Genomic DNA, 18,733 nt, shown 5'->3' on the forward strand with positions numbered 1-18,733 from the left:
ATTTGGGTTTCAGCAATTCCTCTGAGTTACATTTCCCTTGATCAAGCCCTACCAGGCCTCCTACACCCTCCTTGCCATTGATTTTGGATCACCTGTTGTTTCTTTGTGCCTGGGTTTGTTAACACCCACTTCCTTTCCCCTGCGTCCTCTTTTCCCATGTCTCCCCAGAACCGTGGGTCCCATCATTTTCTCCTCCATATTGTTTATCCTACCTATCTTATCTAGATAGACCTGCAGAGATAATAATATGCACAAATAACAAGACAGAGCAAAACAAAGCAACAAAAGAACAACAACAGCAAAAAGAAAAACCTATAAATAGCTCAAGGTCTGTTTATTGACCTGTAGGAGTGTTTTCCAGTTGAATCTGGCCCCAAAGTCTATTTTTGGTATTCGTTCGGGACTTCCTTTCTCTGCTCCTCTTGCTGTTCTGTTGCACACCCTTAGTGTTTTGCCTCGGTGTGGTGGGTCAGATTGGGCACAATTCCCACACTTTGTCCCCAATGTTGTCCCCCGTAGGGCTATGGGTCAGTGAGAGATATTGTGTCTTGTGATGGGTCCGGCCATATGGTCCTCTCTGTGCATTGGCTGCTCTGAACAGGGATATCGTCCTCAAGGCTTGGTGGACCAGGATGTGCTCCACTCTTCCTCATCCTTTATTTTCTCCTGTGTGCTCTGATGAGACATGTTCCTCTCCCTGGGCTGCAGCTTCAATGCTGTCCTCTGAAATAAATTCTGGGGGGAAGAAGGGGTTGTCCACATAGTTGGCATTGGGGCCAGCCCCTCAGACCTCTCTATTGGTTCCCTAGTTCATGCCAGTATGTTGCATTCACACCTTAGAGCACTGGGTTGAAGTCTAGTCCCTCTTTCCCTATGAAGCTGTAAACACTACCCTCCCCTTGGGTGGGTTAGTGCCCTGTTCCCCTGCTACCCATATCTTTTTTTTTTCCTTTTTCACCCCTCCTTTTAAGTTGGGTACCATATGTATCCCTAGATTTCATCTGGCCCCTGCCCCCAGGGATGTTTGTCTACAGTAGTTTTTTCCCTATACTCCTTTTGCATTTTTAAGTTTACCTCAGCTGACTCATGTTGTACTTGTCCTTTTGTGCTTGGCTTACTTCACTTAGCATAATTTCCTCTAGTTCTTCCCATGTGGCGATGTGCTCCATCACAGCTTTTTAGGGATGTGTAGTATTACATTGTATGGATGTACGTCAGTTTTTAAATCCATTATTCCGTTGATGGAACTTCGGGTTGTTTCCAACTCCTTGCAATTGTGAACTGTGCTGTGATGAATATTGGAGCACAGATGTCTGGCTGTGGTTTGTTTCTTGCCTCTTCTGGGTATATGCCCAGTAGGGGGATTTCTGGGTTGTACGGTAGCTCAATTTTCATCTGTTTTAGATATTGAAAAATTGATTTCCAAAGTGGCTGTACATACCTACAGGTCCACCAGCAATGAATGAGAGTTCCTGTCTTACTGCAGCCCCCTCCAACACTTGTTGCTTTCTGATTTTTTTGAATTGGGCTATCTTTGAGGGTGTTAAGTGGTATCTCATTGTTTTAATTTGCTCTTCTGTTATGGCTAATGATTTGAACATTTTCTCATATGCTCATTGGCCATTTGAATTTCTGCCCTTGTGAAACTTCTGTGCAGGTACTTTGGTGACCTCCTCATTGGAGGTCACCAAATAAATAAATTCATTTATTTCTTTTTGGAATCTAGCAGAGTATTGTGGATTTTAGTAATAAGATCTTTGTCTGATGTGTCATTGCTAAAGATGTTTTCCCAGTCCGTGGACTCTCATTACTTTCGGTTAATTATTTCAATGTACACAGGTGTTTTATCTTCAGTTTATCCCACTTATCAATTTTTTGACTCATCTGTATTTGTATCCTTCCCTATTTCTGACAACTTATGTATTCCCTGTGCCAAAGTTCTCAGGTTTGTCCCAATTCCCTCATTGATGGTCCTAATAGTTTGGGTTTTACCTCAAAGTCTGTAATCCATCTTGAGTTTATTCTTGTGCATGGATTGAGATAAGGGTTTAGCTTCATTTTTCTGCAGGTAGATATCCATTTTTTCTAGCACCACTTTTTGAAGAGGCATCTGGTTTCCATTTGATATTTTGGGGGCCCTCATCAGAGATCAGTTGTCTCTATGTTGATGATTTCATTTCTGGGTTTTCAGTTCTTTTCCATTGGTCTGAGTACCTGTCATTATATGAATACCATGCAGTTTTGAGCACTATATCTATATAATATGTACTAAAGTCAGGTAAAGCAAGCCCTCCCACTGTGTCCTTCTTCTTGAGTTCTCAGCTAATTCTGGGCTTCTTCCCTCTCCATATGAAGTTGGTAATCAGTTTTTCCATTTCTTCGAAGAAAGATGAGGGTAGTTGTATCGGGATGGCATTAAAGTTATGTAGCACCTTGGCCAAAACTAATATCTTTACTATATTGAGTATTCCAATCCACGAGCATGGAATATTCTTCCATTTTTTGAGGTCACTCTTGGTTTCTTGTAATAGTGTTCTGTAGTTTTCCTCATACAAATCTTTTGTTCTTTTAGTCAGGTATATCCTTAGATATTTCCATTTGTGCTTGGCTATTGTGAAGGGTGCCACCTTTGTGATCTCCTCTTCTGTGGCCTGCCACTCTGCCATATTCCTCGATTGAATCCAGTACTCCCCTTGTGGAGATTAGAATTTTTTTCCATATATAAAATCATTATCATTTGTGAATAACAATAGTTTCACCTCTTCCTTCCCCAGGCGAATATCTTTGATGTCTTTTCTTTGCCTTAGGCACTTAGCTAAAACCTCCAGTACGATGTTAAATAAGAGTGGGGATAAGGGGCATATTAGTCTAGTCGCCTTTTTCTGTGGGATTCTGTTCATCTTTTCTCCATTGACTACCATGTTGGCTGTTGATTTTTCATATATAGCTTGTATTATCTTGAGGAATTTTCCTTCCATTACTATTTTCTTGAGTGTCTTATACAGGATTGGCATTGGGCATTGTCAAATGCTTTTTCCGCATCTATCAATATTATCATGTGGTTCGTGTAGTTTTTCATGTCAATGTGGCGAATGATACTAATGGTCTTTCATATGTTGAGCAATCCTGCATCCTTAGTATGAATCCCACTTGGTCATGGTGAAATTTTTGTTTTATACACTTTTGTTTTCTATTGGCAATTAATTTGTTAAGGATTTTTCATCAATGTTCATTAGGGAAATTGGTCTGTGGTTCTCAATTCTTGTGGGACCCCTGCTCAGTTTCGCTATCAGAGTTCTACTAGCTTCATAGAAGGAGTTCCAGAGTTTCCTGTCTTTTTCTATGTTCTGGAAGACTTTGTGTAGGATTGGTGTCAGTTTTTCCCTGAATCCTTGGTAAAATTCTCCATCTGGTCTAGAGGATTTTTATGTTGTTAGTAATCCCTTGATAACCTTGTCTATTTCTTCTATTGCTACGGGTCTGTTGAAATTCTTGATGTCTATCAGGGATAGTCTAGGGAGAGATTGTTTTTCAAGAATTTGTCCATGTCTTCCAAGTTGTTGAATTCATTGGAGTACAGTCCTTTGTAAGACTGTGTAATTATCCTTTTGGTTTCATTAGGGTCTGTTGTAATGTCCCCTCTTTCATCCCTCACCCTTGCTATTGAAATTTGTTCCTTCCTTTCTTTGGTTAGGTTTTCCAGCACTGTATCAATTCTCTTTAGCCTTTCAAAGAACCAAGTTGTAGCAGCATTAATTTTTCCCATAGTTTTCTTATTTTCCCTCTCCTGAATCTCAGACCTGATTTTTATTATTCAATTTCTTTTGCTATTAGTTGGATTGTCCTGTTGGCTCTGCTTTAATTGCTGTAAATTTTGTGCCAGCATATCAATCATAAGTCTGTTTTCTTTTTGTGTGTGTGTGTGTATTGTTATGAAACTGCCTCTGCTGTGTCCCATAAGTTTTGGTATGTCGTGTTCTCATTATCATTGGTTTCATAGGAATTTCCTAATTACATCACTGATCTGGGCCAGTACACACTCCTTTTGCAATAGAGTTATTCATCCTCCAATGGTTATCTCTTGTTTACTTCATATTACTTTAATTGATTTCCAGCCTTATGGCAAAGTGGTAAGAGAGAGAGATCTGTACAATGGTAATGTGCTTAAATTTATGCATATTCGCCTTATGCCCCAGCGTGTGTTCTAGCTTCCAATATGTGCCATGTGGGCTTGAAAGAATGTGAATTTATTTTTGTATTTGGATGAAGAGCTCTGTAAGTATGTAGCAGGTCAAATTGTCTACTTGTAGTGTTTAGATCTGTAGCCTCTTTGTTGAGTTTTTTTTCCCTGCAATCTATCTTTCTCAGACAGTGGTGTATTGAAGTCACCTACTATAATTGCTCAGGCTGTGATTTCTTTGTTCATCTTTTGGACATTTGGTTGATGTATTCTGCGGGGCTCTCATTCAGGGAATATATGTTTAAAATGCTTAATGGTTAATCGTCTACCATTCCCTAGAGCATTATATAGTGTCCCTCAGTATCTCTTTTTATGGTTTAGACTTTGAAGTCAATTTTATGCGAGAGTAGGATTACAACCCCTACTTTTTTTGACTTCCTGTTTGCTTGGTATGCCTTTCTCCAGCCATTGATTCTCAGCCTATTTTGTCTGTTGTCTCGTGATGTGTCTCCTGTAGGTACAAATTGATGGGTTGTGTTTTCTAAGTCAGTCTGCTAGCCTCAGTCTTTAAATGCCCAAGTTCAATCCATTAATATTCAGGATTATTACATCCAACTGTGGACTCTGTGATATCATCTTATACCTTTCGAGTTGGGTGTTTTCCAACCTTTCTTTCTTACCAGTGTGATGTGCATATGTGTGTGTGTGTGTTTCATTCTTGACTTCTTTCCACCCTTAAGCCAATGCTATCTTGGGGGCTGTTTTCTCTTTGTTGCCCTCTTGGTGGGGTTGTTCTATGTGGCAATCTCTTATTTGTACTCAGCAAGTGCTGTTCTTCTGCCCATACTGGGTCAGCAAGGATATTTTGTAGGTTTGGGTTTCTTTTAATGTATTCTTTGAGTTTTTCCTTGTCTGGGATGAGTCTTATTCTTCATCTATCTTGATGGATGATTTTGCTGGATAGAGTATTTTGGGGTTTGCATTATTTTCCTTCAATTTTTGGAATATGTTACTCCACTCTCTCCTCTTTTTCACAATGTCTGCTGATAGGTCTGAGCATATTCTTATTTAGGAAACTTTATATGTAATTGTTTATTTTTCCCTAGTTTCTCTCATGATTTTCTCCTTTTCCTCACAGTTGGATAGTTTAACTATTATGTGCCTTGGTGACTTCTCCTTGGGATTAAGTTTAGCTGGTGTTCTCTCAGCCTCCTGAATGGTTGCCTGGTTTTCATTCATTAAGAATTCCTCCAAGAATTATTTCACTCTTTTTGCAGATGACTTCTTTGTTGTGTCTTCGTCTGGTAATCCAATTATTCTGATGTGGTTCCTCTTCATAGCATCAGACATAACTCAGGTTTTCTTCAGCTCTCTGATGATCTTATATTTTTGTCAGCTGGTTGTTAAAGCCTGCTTGGCTTTCCTCTAGTTCACTGGTATGGTTCTCTGCCTCCTCCAGTCAGTTGGCCAAGTCCATGAGTCTACTACAGGTTTTTGTTATCTCATCCCCAAGGTCTTGTATTTCCCTTTGGTGTATTGTCTTTATCCCAATCTATCATTTCATCTTTTTCCAGAATTGTTTCCCTCATATCCTGTATGACTCCAAGCAGTATTCTGAAAATATCTTTCTGTGGCAGATAAATGTCTGCTTCTTCTATGCACATCATTAGGTTCAGGACATCTTCTGCCATTGCCTTTTGTTTCTCCTGTTTTTTATTTGTGGTCATTGGGGCTGATTGCTGTTTGAGTTCTGTGTTTTTTGAGGAGCCAGGTGCCATTTTCCAAGGAGCAGAAAAGCACTGGCACTCTCTGGGAGACTCATAGGAATGTTTCTTTTAACTGCCTGCAGCTAATTACACTATGGAATTGGCCTACTGCTTTATTCTCCTGTAGCTTTACTCTTTCCCTAGTGAATCAGTATTCTGTTATTTGGAGGGGAGTTGGATGGTCCTCTCAGGGGATGCTAGTAGGGTGGGTGTGGACCTGCGAGGATGGTGTTATAATGGGAATCTCACAAGAAGCCATGATGGTGTGTTGCATGGCAGCTTGGGGAACCACAGAGGGCATTAGGGGTGACTGCTGCAATAGAGTGTCACAAGAAGGCTTGGGGGTTGCCTGCTTTGGTGTAGAGCACAGCGAATTGTGGGCGGAATTTCCCTGGTCAGGTAGATCACTGCAGAGGTTGGGCAGAGGTTCCCACAGCAGCAGGAAGTGCTGGAGAGTGTTGGCTGAGTTGCGATAGCCCGTGTGAGGCACTGCAGCAGGCAGGAGGAAGTTCCCTCAGTTATGTGGGGCCACAGAGGATAGGTAGGAGCTCCCCAAGCCACACAAGCAGGATTTCCCTGGAAGAAGGTTGGCGGGATTTCCCCAGCCATGTATTAAGCACTGCAGAGGTTGGGCAGAATTTCCCCCAGAAAAATTTGCATGGAATATCCCCTGATGGTGGGTGGGCAGGCTTTCCCCAGCCTCAGGTTATGCTGCTGAGGGTGGAGCTCTCCCAGCTGGGTGGAGCGTAGGCCTAAATGTTCTAGGCTAAGGGGAGTGGTCTGGAAGTCGGCAGTGGTGTGTGAGAGGAAAAGAAAGAGAAAACGGAAAAAAACAAAAAACTAAGTCTGCTGAGACTGTGGGGGGACAGAAAGAAGAGAGGGAAACAAAAGTAACAATATAGCTGAGCCCTGATCCCTGACTGTGGGACTTGAGGTGTTTAAACCCTGCCCCGAGGTGGCTGCAAGCTGTGGCTGTGTTGAAATAAAGCCCCTGCACGGGCTCCAAATGATCCCACCTCTGGCAGAGACAGTGGCAGGGCTAACATCAAACTCTAGCCTGCATCTATTGTGGTAAGCCAAAAGCCCCAAACTGCTCAAAATCTAGTGGATCTGTGCCTACTTATCTTTATGATGTTCCTCCTGTGACCCAGCTGTGTGGAATTTCCCTCTTAGTAACTGTCCTGTGCTGATTTCTGGTACATGTTACTCAGTTACCATCTCTCTGATAGTCTCCATATTTTTTATTTTAATGATCACAAAATCCCTATTTTTATTTCCAAAGAGACTTAGGGTTTAGTAGTTAAAGGAAGACTCAACTTATTATCCTTATTATGTATGGAAGTAGATATTGTATGGCAACTTAATTGTGATGAAATCATTGAATTTATAAAAACATAGACTAGCAAGAAATGTTTTTATAGTTATAACATGTTAAAAGTACAAGGTGTACCTAAAAATAAAATATCATAAGTTGTTGTAATATTTATTTTTTAATTAATTGTTCCTTTAAGGAAACAAAATTCCCCTTCTATTCCTATTTGGTTGATTTTTCTTTTACAGAAGTGAGTGTTACAGAAAGACAGATATTGTCATATGCCTTCTGCATCAATTGGTATGATCATATGGTTGTAATTTTTGTTTTGTTAAGTGGTGGATTACATTAATTGTTCTTTGGATGTTGTACCTGATATGAGTCCCATTTGATCATGGTGTATTAGTTTTTTGTAATATATTGTTGGTTTCTATCAGCCAAAATTGTGTTGACAATTTTGCCTCTATATTCATAAGGCATAGTGATCTGTAGTTTTCTATCATATATCTTTGCCTTGTTTTGGTATCAAGGTTCTGCTCACTGAATAAAGTAATTTTGGGGGTTTGCATTTCTTTTCTATATTCTGGAATAGTCTGAGTAGAATTGGTGACAATTCTCTGAACGTTTGATAGAATGCCCCTCTGTAGCCATCTGATCCTAATGGCTTCTTGTTTGGAAATTTTCTACTGGCCTTCTCTTTTTCTTCTTTCTAGGCATCTATTGACGTTTTCTGCATCAGTCTGAATTAATTTGAGTATTTGCTGTGTTTCTAGAAATTTGTCCATTTTATTTAGGGTTTGAAACTTATTGGCTTATAGTCTTTCATAGTAGGATGCTATTAACATTTTATTTCATTTCATTCTGTTGTGATGTCACCCTTTTCATTACTAATTCCATATAGGTACACAGTCTCTCTTGTTTCCTTTAAGTTTGTCAGTTATTTGTCAATTTTGTTAATACTCAAGAAACCAACCTGATTTAAACATTTTTTTCTATTGTTGGATTTTTCCCATTGTTTTTCATTTATTTCTGCTCTAATCTTTTTTTCGTGCTTTAATCTTTATGATTTATTTTCTTCTGTTGATTTGAGAGTTTATTTTGTTGCTCATATTCTAGTTGTTGATGATACTGTGTAAAGGCACTTATTTTGGTTTTCCCCTATTTTTCACATGTGCGTTGATTGCTATAAATTGCCCTCTGACAAATGGTTTTGCAGTTTCTCAAAGGTTTAGGTATATTATGTTCTCATTCATCTAAAGGACCCTTTCCCCCATTTCTTATTTTATCTATTACCCAGTCATTTAAAAGTAGTATGTTGTTCTTTTTCCTTGTGGGTGATTATTTGGAATTTTTCTTTTCTTTCTCTTGTTATTTTCTAGTTTTACAGCATTATGATCTGAGAAAATAGGTTGTCAAATTCCCATGTTTTTATACTTATTAAAGTTTGGTTTGTGGCCTAACCTGTGATCTGTTTTGAATAATGTTCCATGGAGAAGAATGTACACTGTACTGTTGTTGGGTAGAGTGCTCTGTATATGTCTAGGAGTTAAAGTTAATTGATTGTGTTGTTTAGTCTTTCTACTTCTGTATTGAGTTTCTTTCCTCATGATCTGTCTTTCCTTGAGAATGGTGTATTGAAGTATTCTAATGTTATTTCTGAGTCATCTATTTCGCTCTTCACATTTGTGAGCATTTGATTAATATATTTCAAGCATCTTTAATTGGGAGAATATATTGCATATTATAGTGTGTTTGAAGGATTGAGGGTGTTGATAAAGAAAAACTGCTTATTGGGATTTGCATGCAGGATCTTGCAGGAATCAGACTTTACAAAGGCATGGGGTTCAGGTAGCCACCTGAAGGGAATGAGACAAAGGAATATAGCAGGGAGACAGCAAATGGACCACCCTATCTAGTCTATGTGTCATTTTACAGCTGTAAAATGTGTAATCTTGGACCAGATAGTTCCAAAGTGCAGTAGCTATAGGGTTGATCCTATCTATGATGAAGTGTTGTGCTTAGCTTAATGGGATATGCAAATCAGGTAGGCACTATATGGCCAGAAATCAGCTCTTTTGCTCTGTTTTTCAAAAATCATTTTCTGGGGTACTGTTACAGCTTTTGCTCTATTTTAAATCAATTGGAAATGTAAAAGTTTGAGGTGTTTGGCACTGATGGGCTTTTAGGCAAACCGTCCCCTTCTTGCTATGAATAAATATCCTAGAAACAATACACCAAGTCCATCTTTGACTCATTTATATGTAAGTAATCCTGGAACTACAGCATAATCAAGTCACATTGAACCTCACTTATAGCCATCTTTTTTTTAAATAGAAGTACATATGTTGTTGCAGCCTGCACTTTGCTGATATTTTTATTCTCAGATAGTTAATAGCGGATGTTGAATGCTATGATTTATTTTTATAAACACCGTCATACAGCAGGCTATGAAAACTAAAAACCAAGCCAACAAAAAAAAGAGGTATTCAACTTCCATCAGAATGTATCCCCATCATAAGTCAGAGACTACCTATAATATCTATGTAACTCAGGTCGGCTGAGGTTTCATTTATGTGACCTGTCCTTTTCACCCTTATTCTTGAAATGCTGTTTAGCTGGGTATGCAATTCTTTGTTGACATTCCCATCTCTGTAAATATATCATTCCACCATCTTCTGGTTGCTACTGATGCTCTCAGAAGTCATATGTCAAATCTTTTTTCATATTTTTTATTGCCTACTCTCTTTTCTCCACTTTTATATTTGTTGCTTTTTTTATCTGTTTGAGGATTCATATTTAGAGATATAATGTTTGGAAGTATATATTAAATTAACATTACTGAATTAATTATATGTCGATATATATCAAGTTTCAGTCCAGGTATAATGTTTATTGGTGAGTTCTAATTTTATGGATGTACACAGCATGTCAGGTACTCAAATAATATATCTGCTATCATACTGTGGTATAAGGGTTATTCTTATACCACTTTTTAAATGATGAAACCCAGGCTATGAAATTTAAAATTATTTGTTTGCCATTATAAGCAAGTGGCAGGGCCAGAATTGAACAAGAAATAATCTGTCTGAGACTAAACCCTTTATATCACCTCATACTACTCAGTAAAAACCCTGTTCTGAGTAAATAAAAAGTCCCTGCACTTAAAAATTCTAAGAATTAGATTCAAGTACAATTTTGACCATTTCTTTGTGCATTCACTCATTTATCAACATTTATTGAGCATCCATTATATTATAATCCACTTGTTATAAACAAGAATATGGAGAAGAAAACAAAATCATTTTTTTTTTATTTAAAGTACAGTGTTTATTTAAAGTACAGGTGAAATGTCAAATCCAATTTAAATTCAAACTAAGCTATTCATACATAATACATACATTATGGTAATTAATGTACAAAGGAATTGAGGATGGCTCATAGTAATCTCTCTTCTGATCAATAAATGCATATGTATAACCTTATCAAAATGTTTGCCTGGGTACTTCTATGTAGATACATTTGTTTGGAAAACATACATATTATTTTTTCTATATCTTCTTGTGCTTACTTGTATTTGGGAAGTTTTATTACTATATATATTCAGAAAATCATGAACAAAGCAGTACTGAAATGATTGTTCAATGACAGTTTCATTTCATTTTCGCGCACCTGCCCTCTTTTTTTATTTTAACAATGAGGGAAAGATGTGTAATTATGCATTGTTAGATATTTGAGTCTGTTTATTCTTATTAACCCCAAAGAATAATTATAAGTCTTGTTTTTGTTTTTTCTGGAGCAAACCAACTGGATCATCATAACACTTACATAGAAACATTTCTGTTGCTTCGAGTAAACAAATGAGGAAACACTCAACTGGTAGATGTTAGATGTTTTCTTCACCATCAAGTACAAACAATAGATAGAGAAATGGCAGCTAAAGCAAAGTGTTAAATATTTAATGGTTTCCTGACCTAGCTCGGCATCCAAGGGTATTTTTACTTAATGGTTGATGCCTACAATTTTCCTTTTCTAAGTCAACGGAGTCCTTGAACTGCATCCAGATTTAAAACTTCATGAAAAGAAATGTGGTATTTAATGGAACATGAGAGCAGACTTTTTTTTAATCAGGGAGAGCCTATAGTATATTGAGCTACAAGCCATGGACATATGTATGTGTGTGTGTGAGTAGATAGATGATAGAGAGATAGATGATAGATGATAGATAGATAGATAGATAGATAGATAGATAGATAGATGATAGATAGATCAAACACTTTGAACAAAAATTCCATTATTTCCACAACTTCTTGAAGCCCTCCTATGTTTTTTTGAAGTTGACATATGCTGATATATTTAATTGTAATTGATATTCATAAGTCATCTCTCTTAGTTTCCTTTGATTAAATAAATACTAGGTAAATTAAGAGAGAGTTAGAAAATTATTTACATGGGTAATGGGAGCTGGAAAATATTTTAGGAAAAAAAACCCTGTTGTCAATCTTTTAATTGTGTATTGTTTTCTTTACCTGTAGCTTCGAAAAGCTGTGATGGATCACATATCTGATTCTTTCTTGGAAACCAACGTTCCTTTGCTGGTTCTCATTGAAGCTGCCAAGAGTGGGAATGAAAAGGAAGTGAAGGAATATGCCCAGGTTTTCCGTGAACATGCCAATAAGCTGGTTGAGGTAAGTCTGGAGAAGAGTGATGGTTGCAGTTTATCAATTATACCAATCTCTCCTTATGGATCTTATGATTTTAACAGTAGTTCTACAATTGTTTTGAAAAAATAGAGAGAACCTTCCTTTCTTTTCCCTTCTGACTATTCCACTCCTTGAAAACACAAGTTATCAGTTCTCTCTGCTTTCTCTTACACGGAACTCTGGAATATGTCTGTTAGCTCTCCTGGACAACAGGTGCAGGCAGAAACAGGAGAAGGAGAAACAGGCCAAGGTTAAAAAAAAAGAAAAAATCAATAGAAAATAATACCAGCTTTGATTTGAGTAGAATTGAAATTTAAATGGAGTTCTATAATACTGCTCCCTTTTTTCCCTCTCTACCACGTACATTTAAAATCTAGAGTATCTGATCATATTGTGAATTGAGGGGGTGGGGATGGGGGGAGAGGGCAATCCCATTCACCCAAAGAGATGTTTGAACTCGAGATGAATAATTTTGGGGTAATGGTAAAAGTGAAAGTTTGAAGTCATAACTGTATTTTGCGTTCAATAAATCTGTGGAAATAGCTTTGTAAATGCAAAATGATTCCGTGTAACCTTGAAAAAAGATATGATAGTGGGCTAAGAACTACAACAGAAAAATGAAACAATACCCAGTCTTCCTAGCTCTGGGAACTGAAAGCCAACAACTTGGCAAAGGTGGGATAGGCAATGTTGCAGTAAGCAGAAACTATCAAAGTAAATCAGGAAGTGTGTGTGTTTCAGGAAGAGCCCGGGAAGGGGAGGATACTGGCCATTTTAGGAATGGTTATCTAGTCAGAATAAGACATTCAAAATGAAATACAATTACTCAAAATGACACAGCAACTGCAATCAAACGAGTTTCTCTTTCTTCTTCCTCCTCCTCTTTTCTTAAATTTTGGTGTACAAATTAAGTTTTTAATAAGTTACTTAAATGTGAACTTCTTCCCATTTTTCTTGGCATGGGTAATGTTGTGAGGTTTTTATTAGTTATGCCCTAAATAACTGTTTAGTTTATTTTTTGTTTAATTCCTCATTGGTAGTGCCTCAGGGCACTGAAGATATCGTCAGTCAGTCATCCAGAAGGAGACCTTGATGTTCTAGGAACTGGCCTGAGCCATTACACAAAAAAGAAGCCAAATGCTAAGTGTGCATGAGGCCTGGGCACAGTAATGGAATCCCTTAGCTTCCAACAAGAGACCTAGGCATGGGATCCCTAGGCAATGGAATCCCTTAGCTTCCAACAAGAGACCCAATGTCTCTAGGCAATAGTGTCCTAGAGCTAAAATGAGATCATAGCTATAATGTCAAAAGAGTCTTTCTGACTCTGTCTGCATCAGAAACAAGAATTCCAGCATAGTCATCTTCTACCGATGTGTTCTGAGAGTTCACTTGATTATTGAACAACCCAACATATTTCCTATAAATCAATTTGCTATAAATCAAGGCCTCGCCTGTGTTTTGAGACCTCTGGTGTATTAAAAAAGGAGAAGGTAGAGGAGAGAAGGATAAAAAAGAAATAATCTTAAATTAGTGCTACAGGGGTTTCAATTATTCACAGATAATAAATTAATACTATTAGCAAACAAATATACTATCCCAGACATAGAATTATCAGTCACAAGATGATGGTAACTTAATACTCTTTTTAAAAAATAACTAGTTTTTTAAATTTTGAATTTGGTTTTTGTTTTGTTTCTACTCTAATCTTCATAATATTTCTTTTCTTTTGCTTCCACTTTATTTAACATTGAATTTTAGCCTTTCTTAAGTTAGTAATATGTACTTTTAAGGCTTTAAATTTATCTCTAAACTATGTTGAAATCTAGCTATTTTATACTGACCTTGCTTTTTAGTTCCATCTCTGTACAGTACACTTGGAACTCATCGGTTCAATCCCCCTCACCCGCCGCCAGAATATAATGTTATGAATTCTTGTAATTTCTACTTGATATATATGTATAGTCTGAAGTTGTTATTGATTGTTGTTGCTTCTGACTCTAGGTGCCTTACGTACAACAGAACAAAACATTTCCTGGTCTTTTGCCATCTCACAATTGTTTTTATGTTTGAGCACATCCATGCAGCCATGCAAAACTCATTGGAGGTCTTCTGCATTTTTTGCTGTCCTGCTAGTTTACCAAGCACCTATCGGTTTACCAAGCATGATGTTCTTCTCAAGGGACTGAACAACATGTTCAAAGTATGGGAGGTGAACTCTCACCATATCTACCCCTAAAGAGCACACTGACTGTACTTCCTCCACAGCAAATGTGCTTGTCCTTTTGGCGGTCCATTGTACTTTTAATTTAAAGCATCATAACGTAAATACATTGGTTTTTCTTTGTTCTTCCTTATTCAGTGTCCAACTTTCATATGCATATCAAGTGATTGAATAAACCATGGCTTGGGCCAGGTATGTCTTAGTCCTCAGAGTAACATCCTTGCTTTAACACTTTTTAAAGGTCTTGTGCAGCAGATTTACCCAAAGCAATGTGTCATTTGACCTTTTGACTGTTGCATCCATGTAGATTCCAGCCAGGCAAAATCCTTGGCAACTTAAATATTTTCTTTATTCATTATGATGTTACCTACTGGCTTAGTTGTGATGATTTTAGTTTTCTTTGAATTGAGTTGTAATACTGAAGGTTGCAATCCTTTAGCGTCATCAAGAAGTACTTTCAAGTCCTCTTCCCTTTGAGTAAGCAAGGTTGAGTTGTTTATCACAAGTTGTTCATAAGCCTTCTAGCAAACTGATGCCACATTCTTCTTCATTTAATCCAGCTTCTCTGTTATCATCTTTAATCGGCATACAGATTGAAAAAGTATGGTGATGGGATGCAACCCTGATGTATACCTTTTCTGATTTATATGCCTCTGTTCTATTTTATGGTACAAATCTGGATCTCTTCCTGTCAGTTGGCCAAGTAGCTATCTTCCAAATATCCTGGCATATGTCTATGAGTGAGTGCATCCAGTGCTTCATCAGCTCATGGTGAAACATTTTGATGGGTTTACCATCAATTTCTGGAGTTTCATTTTTGGCACATGCTTTCAATATACCTTGAACTTCTTCTTCCTTACATATAATTGGTTCTTGCTCATATGCTTGGACTTTTACATTCCACTTGAAGTGGTGGAATGTAAACTAGTTCTTTATGGTACAGTGAGTCCGTTTTCTTTTTTCTTCTTTTGATGCTTCCTACCTTAGTCAATATTTTCCTTGCAGAATCTTTCAAGAGTACAACTTGAGGCTTGGGTTTTTCTTGAGGACTTTCAGTTTAAGATATGCTGAGCCTGTTCTTTATTGGTTGCTTAACTCAAGGTCTTTGTATATTTTATTATAACATTTTACTTTGTCTTCCTGAAGTACCCTTTGAAATTTTCAATTTAATTCTTCAACTTCATCATTTGTTTCATATTTCTTGGTACTCTTTGATTAACAGCAAATTTAAGAGTCTCTTCTGACATCCACTTTTATCTTCTCTTGCTTTCCTCTCTTTAAATGACCCTTTGTCTTCTTTGTGTTTAATATCCTTGATGTCATCCCACAGCTCATCAAGTCTTCTGTCATTCTGTCAGTTTTCAAGGCAGCAAGCAAACCCCACCCCACCCCCACCCCCGCCCCGGCCCACCCCGCCCCTCTGGTAGTTTTTGAGATATTCTCAAATTTTAAGTGGATAGACTCAAGGTTGTATTTTGGCTTTTGTGGACATGTTTGCATTTTATTCAGCTTGGGCCTGAACTTACATCAGAGCAATTGATAGTCAGCCCCTCTCCTGGTTTTGGCTGTTAATACTGAACTTCTCCATCATTATTCCCACAGATATTGTCCATTTCTTTTCTGTTATACCATCTGAAGAAATCCTTGTGTGTAGTCATCATTGGTGATGTTGGAAAAATTGTGTTAGTGACGAAAAATCCTGGGTCTTGCAAATTTCTATGCTGCATTCTCTGGTTTACTTTCTGTCACCAAGGCCATAGTTTCCAACTCTTGTTCCTTTATTTTTGTTTCCAACTTTTACATTCTGAGTTAGTTAGTTTATTGTGCCAACCTGGCCGATAAACACACGTGGGATTAATTGAAGGGCGGAGGGATAAATGGCTTGGTGAGCCTCACCTTTTGAATTCTCCGGTCCCTTGCTTTGTGATGGTCGAACCAGGGTGCAGCTGCCTTAGCAGTTCCCTGCTTCAGCTTGCAAGGCTGACTTCCTGTAACATTCCCAAGGAGAAGCCACATGGAGCTACTCTGATGCAGCCTTGGGTGCTGGAGCAGCAGTGTGGAGACCCATGCCAGCACTGAGATACTTACACATTCACTGGCTCGGCTTTCCTTCTGCAGTCTGCATCATTGCGTCTGCTTTGTGAGATGGAGGAGGACTTTGTGGACTGGTGTTGGACATATGGGTTAATGCATTAATGTTGGACTTGTGGGCTTGGGCAGCACTGGGTGCGATGTTTTCTTGATGCACACTTAACCTTTATATAAAACTCTCTTATATATGAGTCTCTGTGTATTTGTTTCCCCAAAGTACCCAGAATAACACACATTCTAATGACCAATAATTTCAAATGCATCGTGATTCATATTGGATCGATTTCAGACTGAAGACATCAATATAATTCAGCTTCTCCATTACTGGCTTTGGTGGTTAGTGCATAGATTTTAATAATAGTTGTATTGATAGCATTTCCTTGAATGCAGACAGATATGACCCTATCACACACAACATTGTACTTTAAGATATATCTTGATATACCCTTGATGATGATGAATTCAATGCCATTCCTCTTGATTGTTTCCTTCTCAGCATAGGAAACCATATGGTTTCTGATTCAAAATGGTGAATACCAGTCCATTTCACCTCATTATACCTAGAATGTCAATTTTTATGTATTCCATTTCATTTTAACAGCTTCCAATTTTCCTAGATTCATACTTTGTACATTTCAAGTTCTGATTACTAATTGATGTTTGTAGCTGTTTCTTTTCCTTTTGAGTCATGCCCATAAGCAAATGAAGGTCCCAAAGGCTTGACTACCACAGGGTTTACTCTATCTGCCTCATTGTGGTCGACTCTAAGAAGGCAGCTCTTCCTCAGTAGCATTATGAGGGTCTTTTGATATGAGGGTCTAATCTTCTGGCACTATATCTACCAGTGCTTCTGCTTATTTTTATGAAGTTTTCAGTATCTGACCATTTCTGTGGCTAATTCTTCAGAAGTAGACAGCTTATTCCATCTTCACAGTCTGTTCTTAGTCTGGAAGCTCCTCTGAAGCCTGCTAGATGACACTGCTGGCATTTGAAATACCAATGACATAGTTTCTAGTATCCAAGCAACATACAAGCCACCACAACATGACAAACTGATGGACAAGTGGTGGCTATTTTGAGGTACATATATACATGATATTTATTTAAGTACTATACATGTACATATGTATACATTTTATGTGTGTGTGTATACATAGTTACATACATACATATATGTGTGTGTGACATAGTTGGTTATCTGTAACACTGTTAATCATGAAATTTGTAGTTTGAACCCACCAATCAGGAGAAAGATACTTTCTGTTTCCGTAAGGATTTATCATCTGGTAAACCCTCTGGAACAGTTCTTTTCTTTCCTACAGGGCTAATATGAGTCAGAATTGCTTCAATAGTGGTGATGTTTTATGTATATATAATATTTATTTGTTAGTTTCCTAGTTATATTGATTATCAAGTATATTGTGATTAATATACTTTTAAAATATATTCATCACAGTTTTGTTTTAAAAATCTGCATCAAAAGGACTTTCTAAAGTGTTAAAAATCAAAAATATCTCTAAGGGGAGATTCTAAGGTTTCAAAAATGAGCTAATTTTTGAATTAGCAGCCAGTCTGACGCCGCATGGGGGCAAATCAAGAGGAGAGTGTCACAGACCAACTATGGGAGCACAGCCTCGCAGGCCCCCCGAGGAGCCCCAATGGTAGACTTCTGACTCTGGGGGCAGCACTTGGCACCTCACCCGAACTGGTTGGGGGTTACTTACAAGGGGGCCAAACTGAAAGATTCAAGGTGTGGGGGTGGGATGAGGAAGTCAGAGTGCGGCACAGCACTGATGAAACACATTAACTATCCTCCAGTTCTTTTAACATTTCCTCCCGCCACTATTAAGGCTTATGTTTCACTTCACCTCATTAATACTGTTAGATCTACATATGTTCGTTTGTTTAATTATGATCATTCATTGTAGGAATGCCAGTATGGATGCCACTTCAGAAACAGCAATGGGAGTAATGGTTTCCTGAGAATACAGGAAGATGGGGTGGGGGTTGGGGGGTGATAGCAATAATGACTGTATAACCCCACTCAATGGCAGCGAATAACTGAATTGTAGGTGAATGGATATGTGGGTGGGGTAAGATACGGCTAATATATAGATGATACAGATACAGAGATATAGTAGAATAACAATATATACCAATAGTAATATAATAGCAACAAGGATTCCTAGTGGGAAGGAGGAGGGGATAAAGGGGAGCTGATATCAAAGAAGTTCAAGAATAAAGAAAATGTTTGAAAGTGATTCTAGTAGCAATTGTACACTTACACGTGATCTCTTTGAATTGTGGAATGTTATGCATTTGTGAGTGCTCCCAGTAAAATGATGGGACAGTGAACTAAGGTGAGCCTCACCCAAGTCATGGTATTTTCTTTTTTTTAATCATTTTATTAGGGGCTCATACAAATCTTATCACAATCCATACATACATCAATTGGGTAAAGCG

General features: G+C 37.9%; 1 protein-coding gene across 5 annotated transcripts in view; it reads left to right on the forward strand.

Moving 5' to 3' along the window:
* Positions 1-18,733, forward strand: part of CTNNA2 (catenin alpha 2) — a 1,370,089-nt gene that overhangs the window by 1,051,569 nt on the left and 299,787 nt on the right. For all 5 annotated transcript variants that reach the window (XM_013007524.3, XM_045283854.1, XM_004713853.3 and 2 more), the window contains one exon: positions 11,791-11,943. In XM_013007524.3, the coding sequence (XP_012862978.1) occupies positions 11,791-11,943 (153 nt within the window). The remainder of the gene's footprint in view (positions 1-11,790; positions 11,944-18,733) is intronic.

This window comes from Echinops telfairi, unplaced genomic scaffold (assembly GCF_000313985.2).
Source record: "Echinops telfairi isolate 266 unplaced genomic scaffold, ASM31398v2 ScPeMD7_7467;HRSCAF=8505_1, whole genome shotgun sequence".
Taxonomy (NCBI): domain Eukaryota; kingdom Metazoa; phylum Chordata; class Mammalia; order Afrosoricida; family Tenrecidae; genus Echinops; species Echinops telfairi.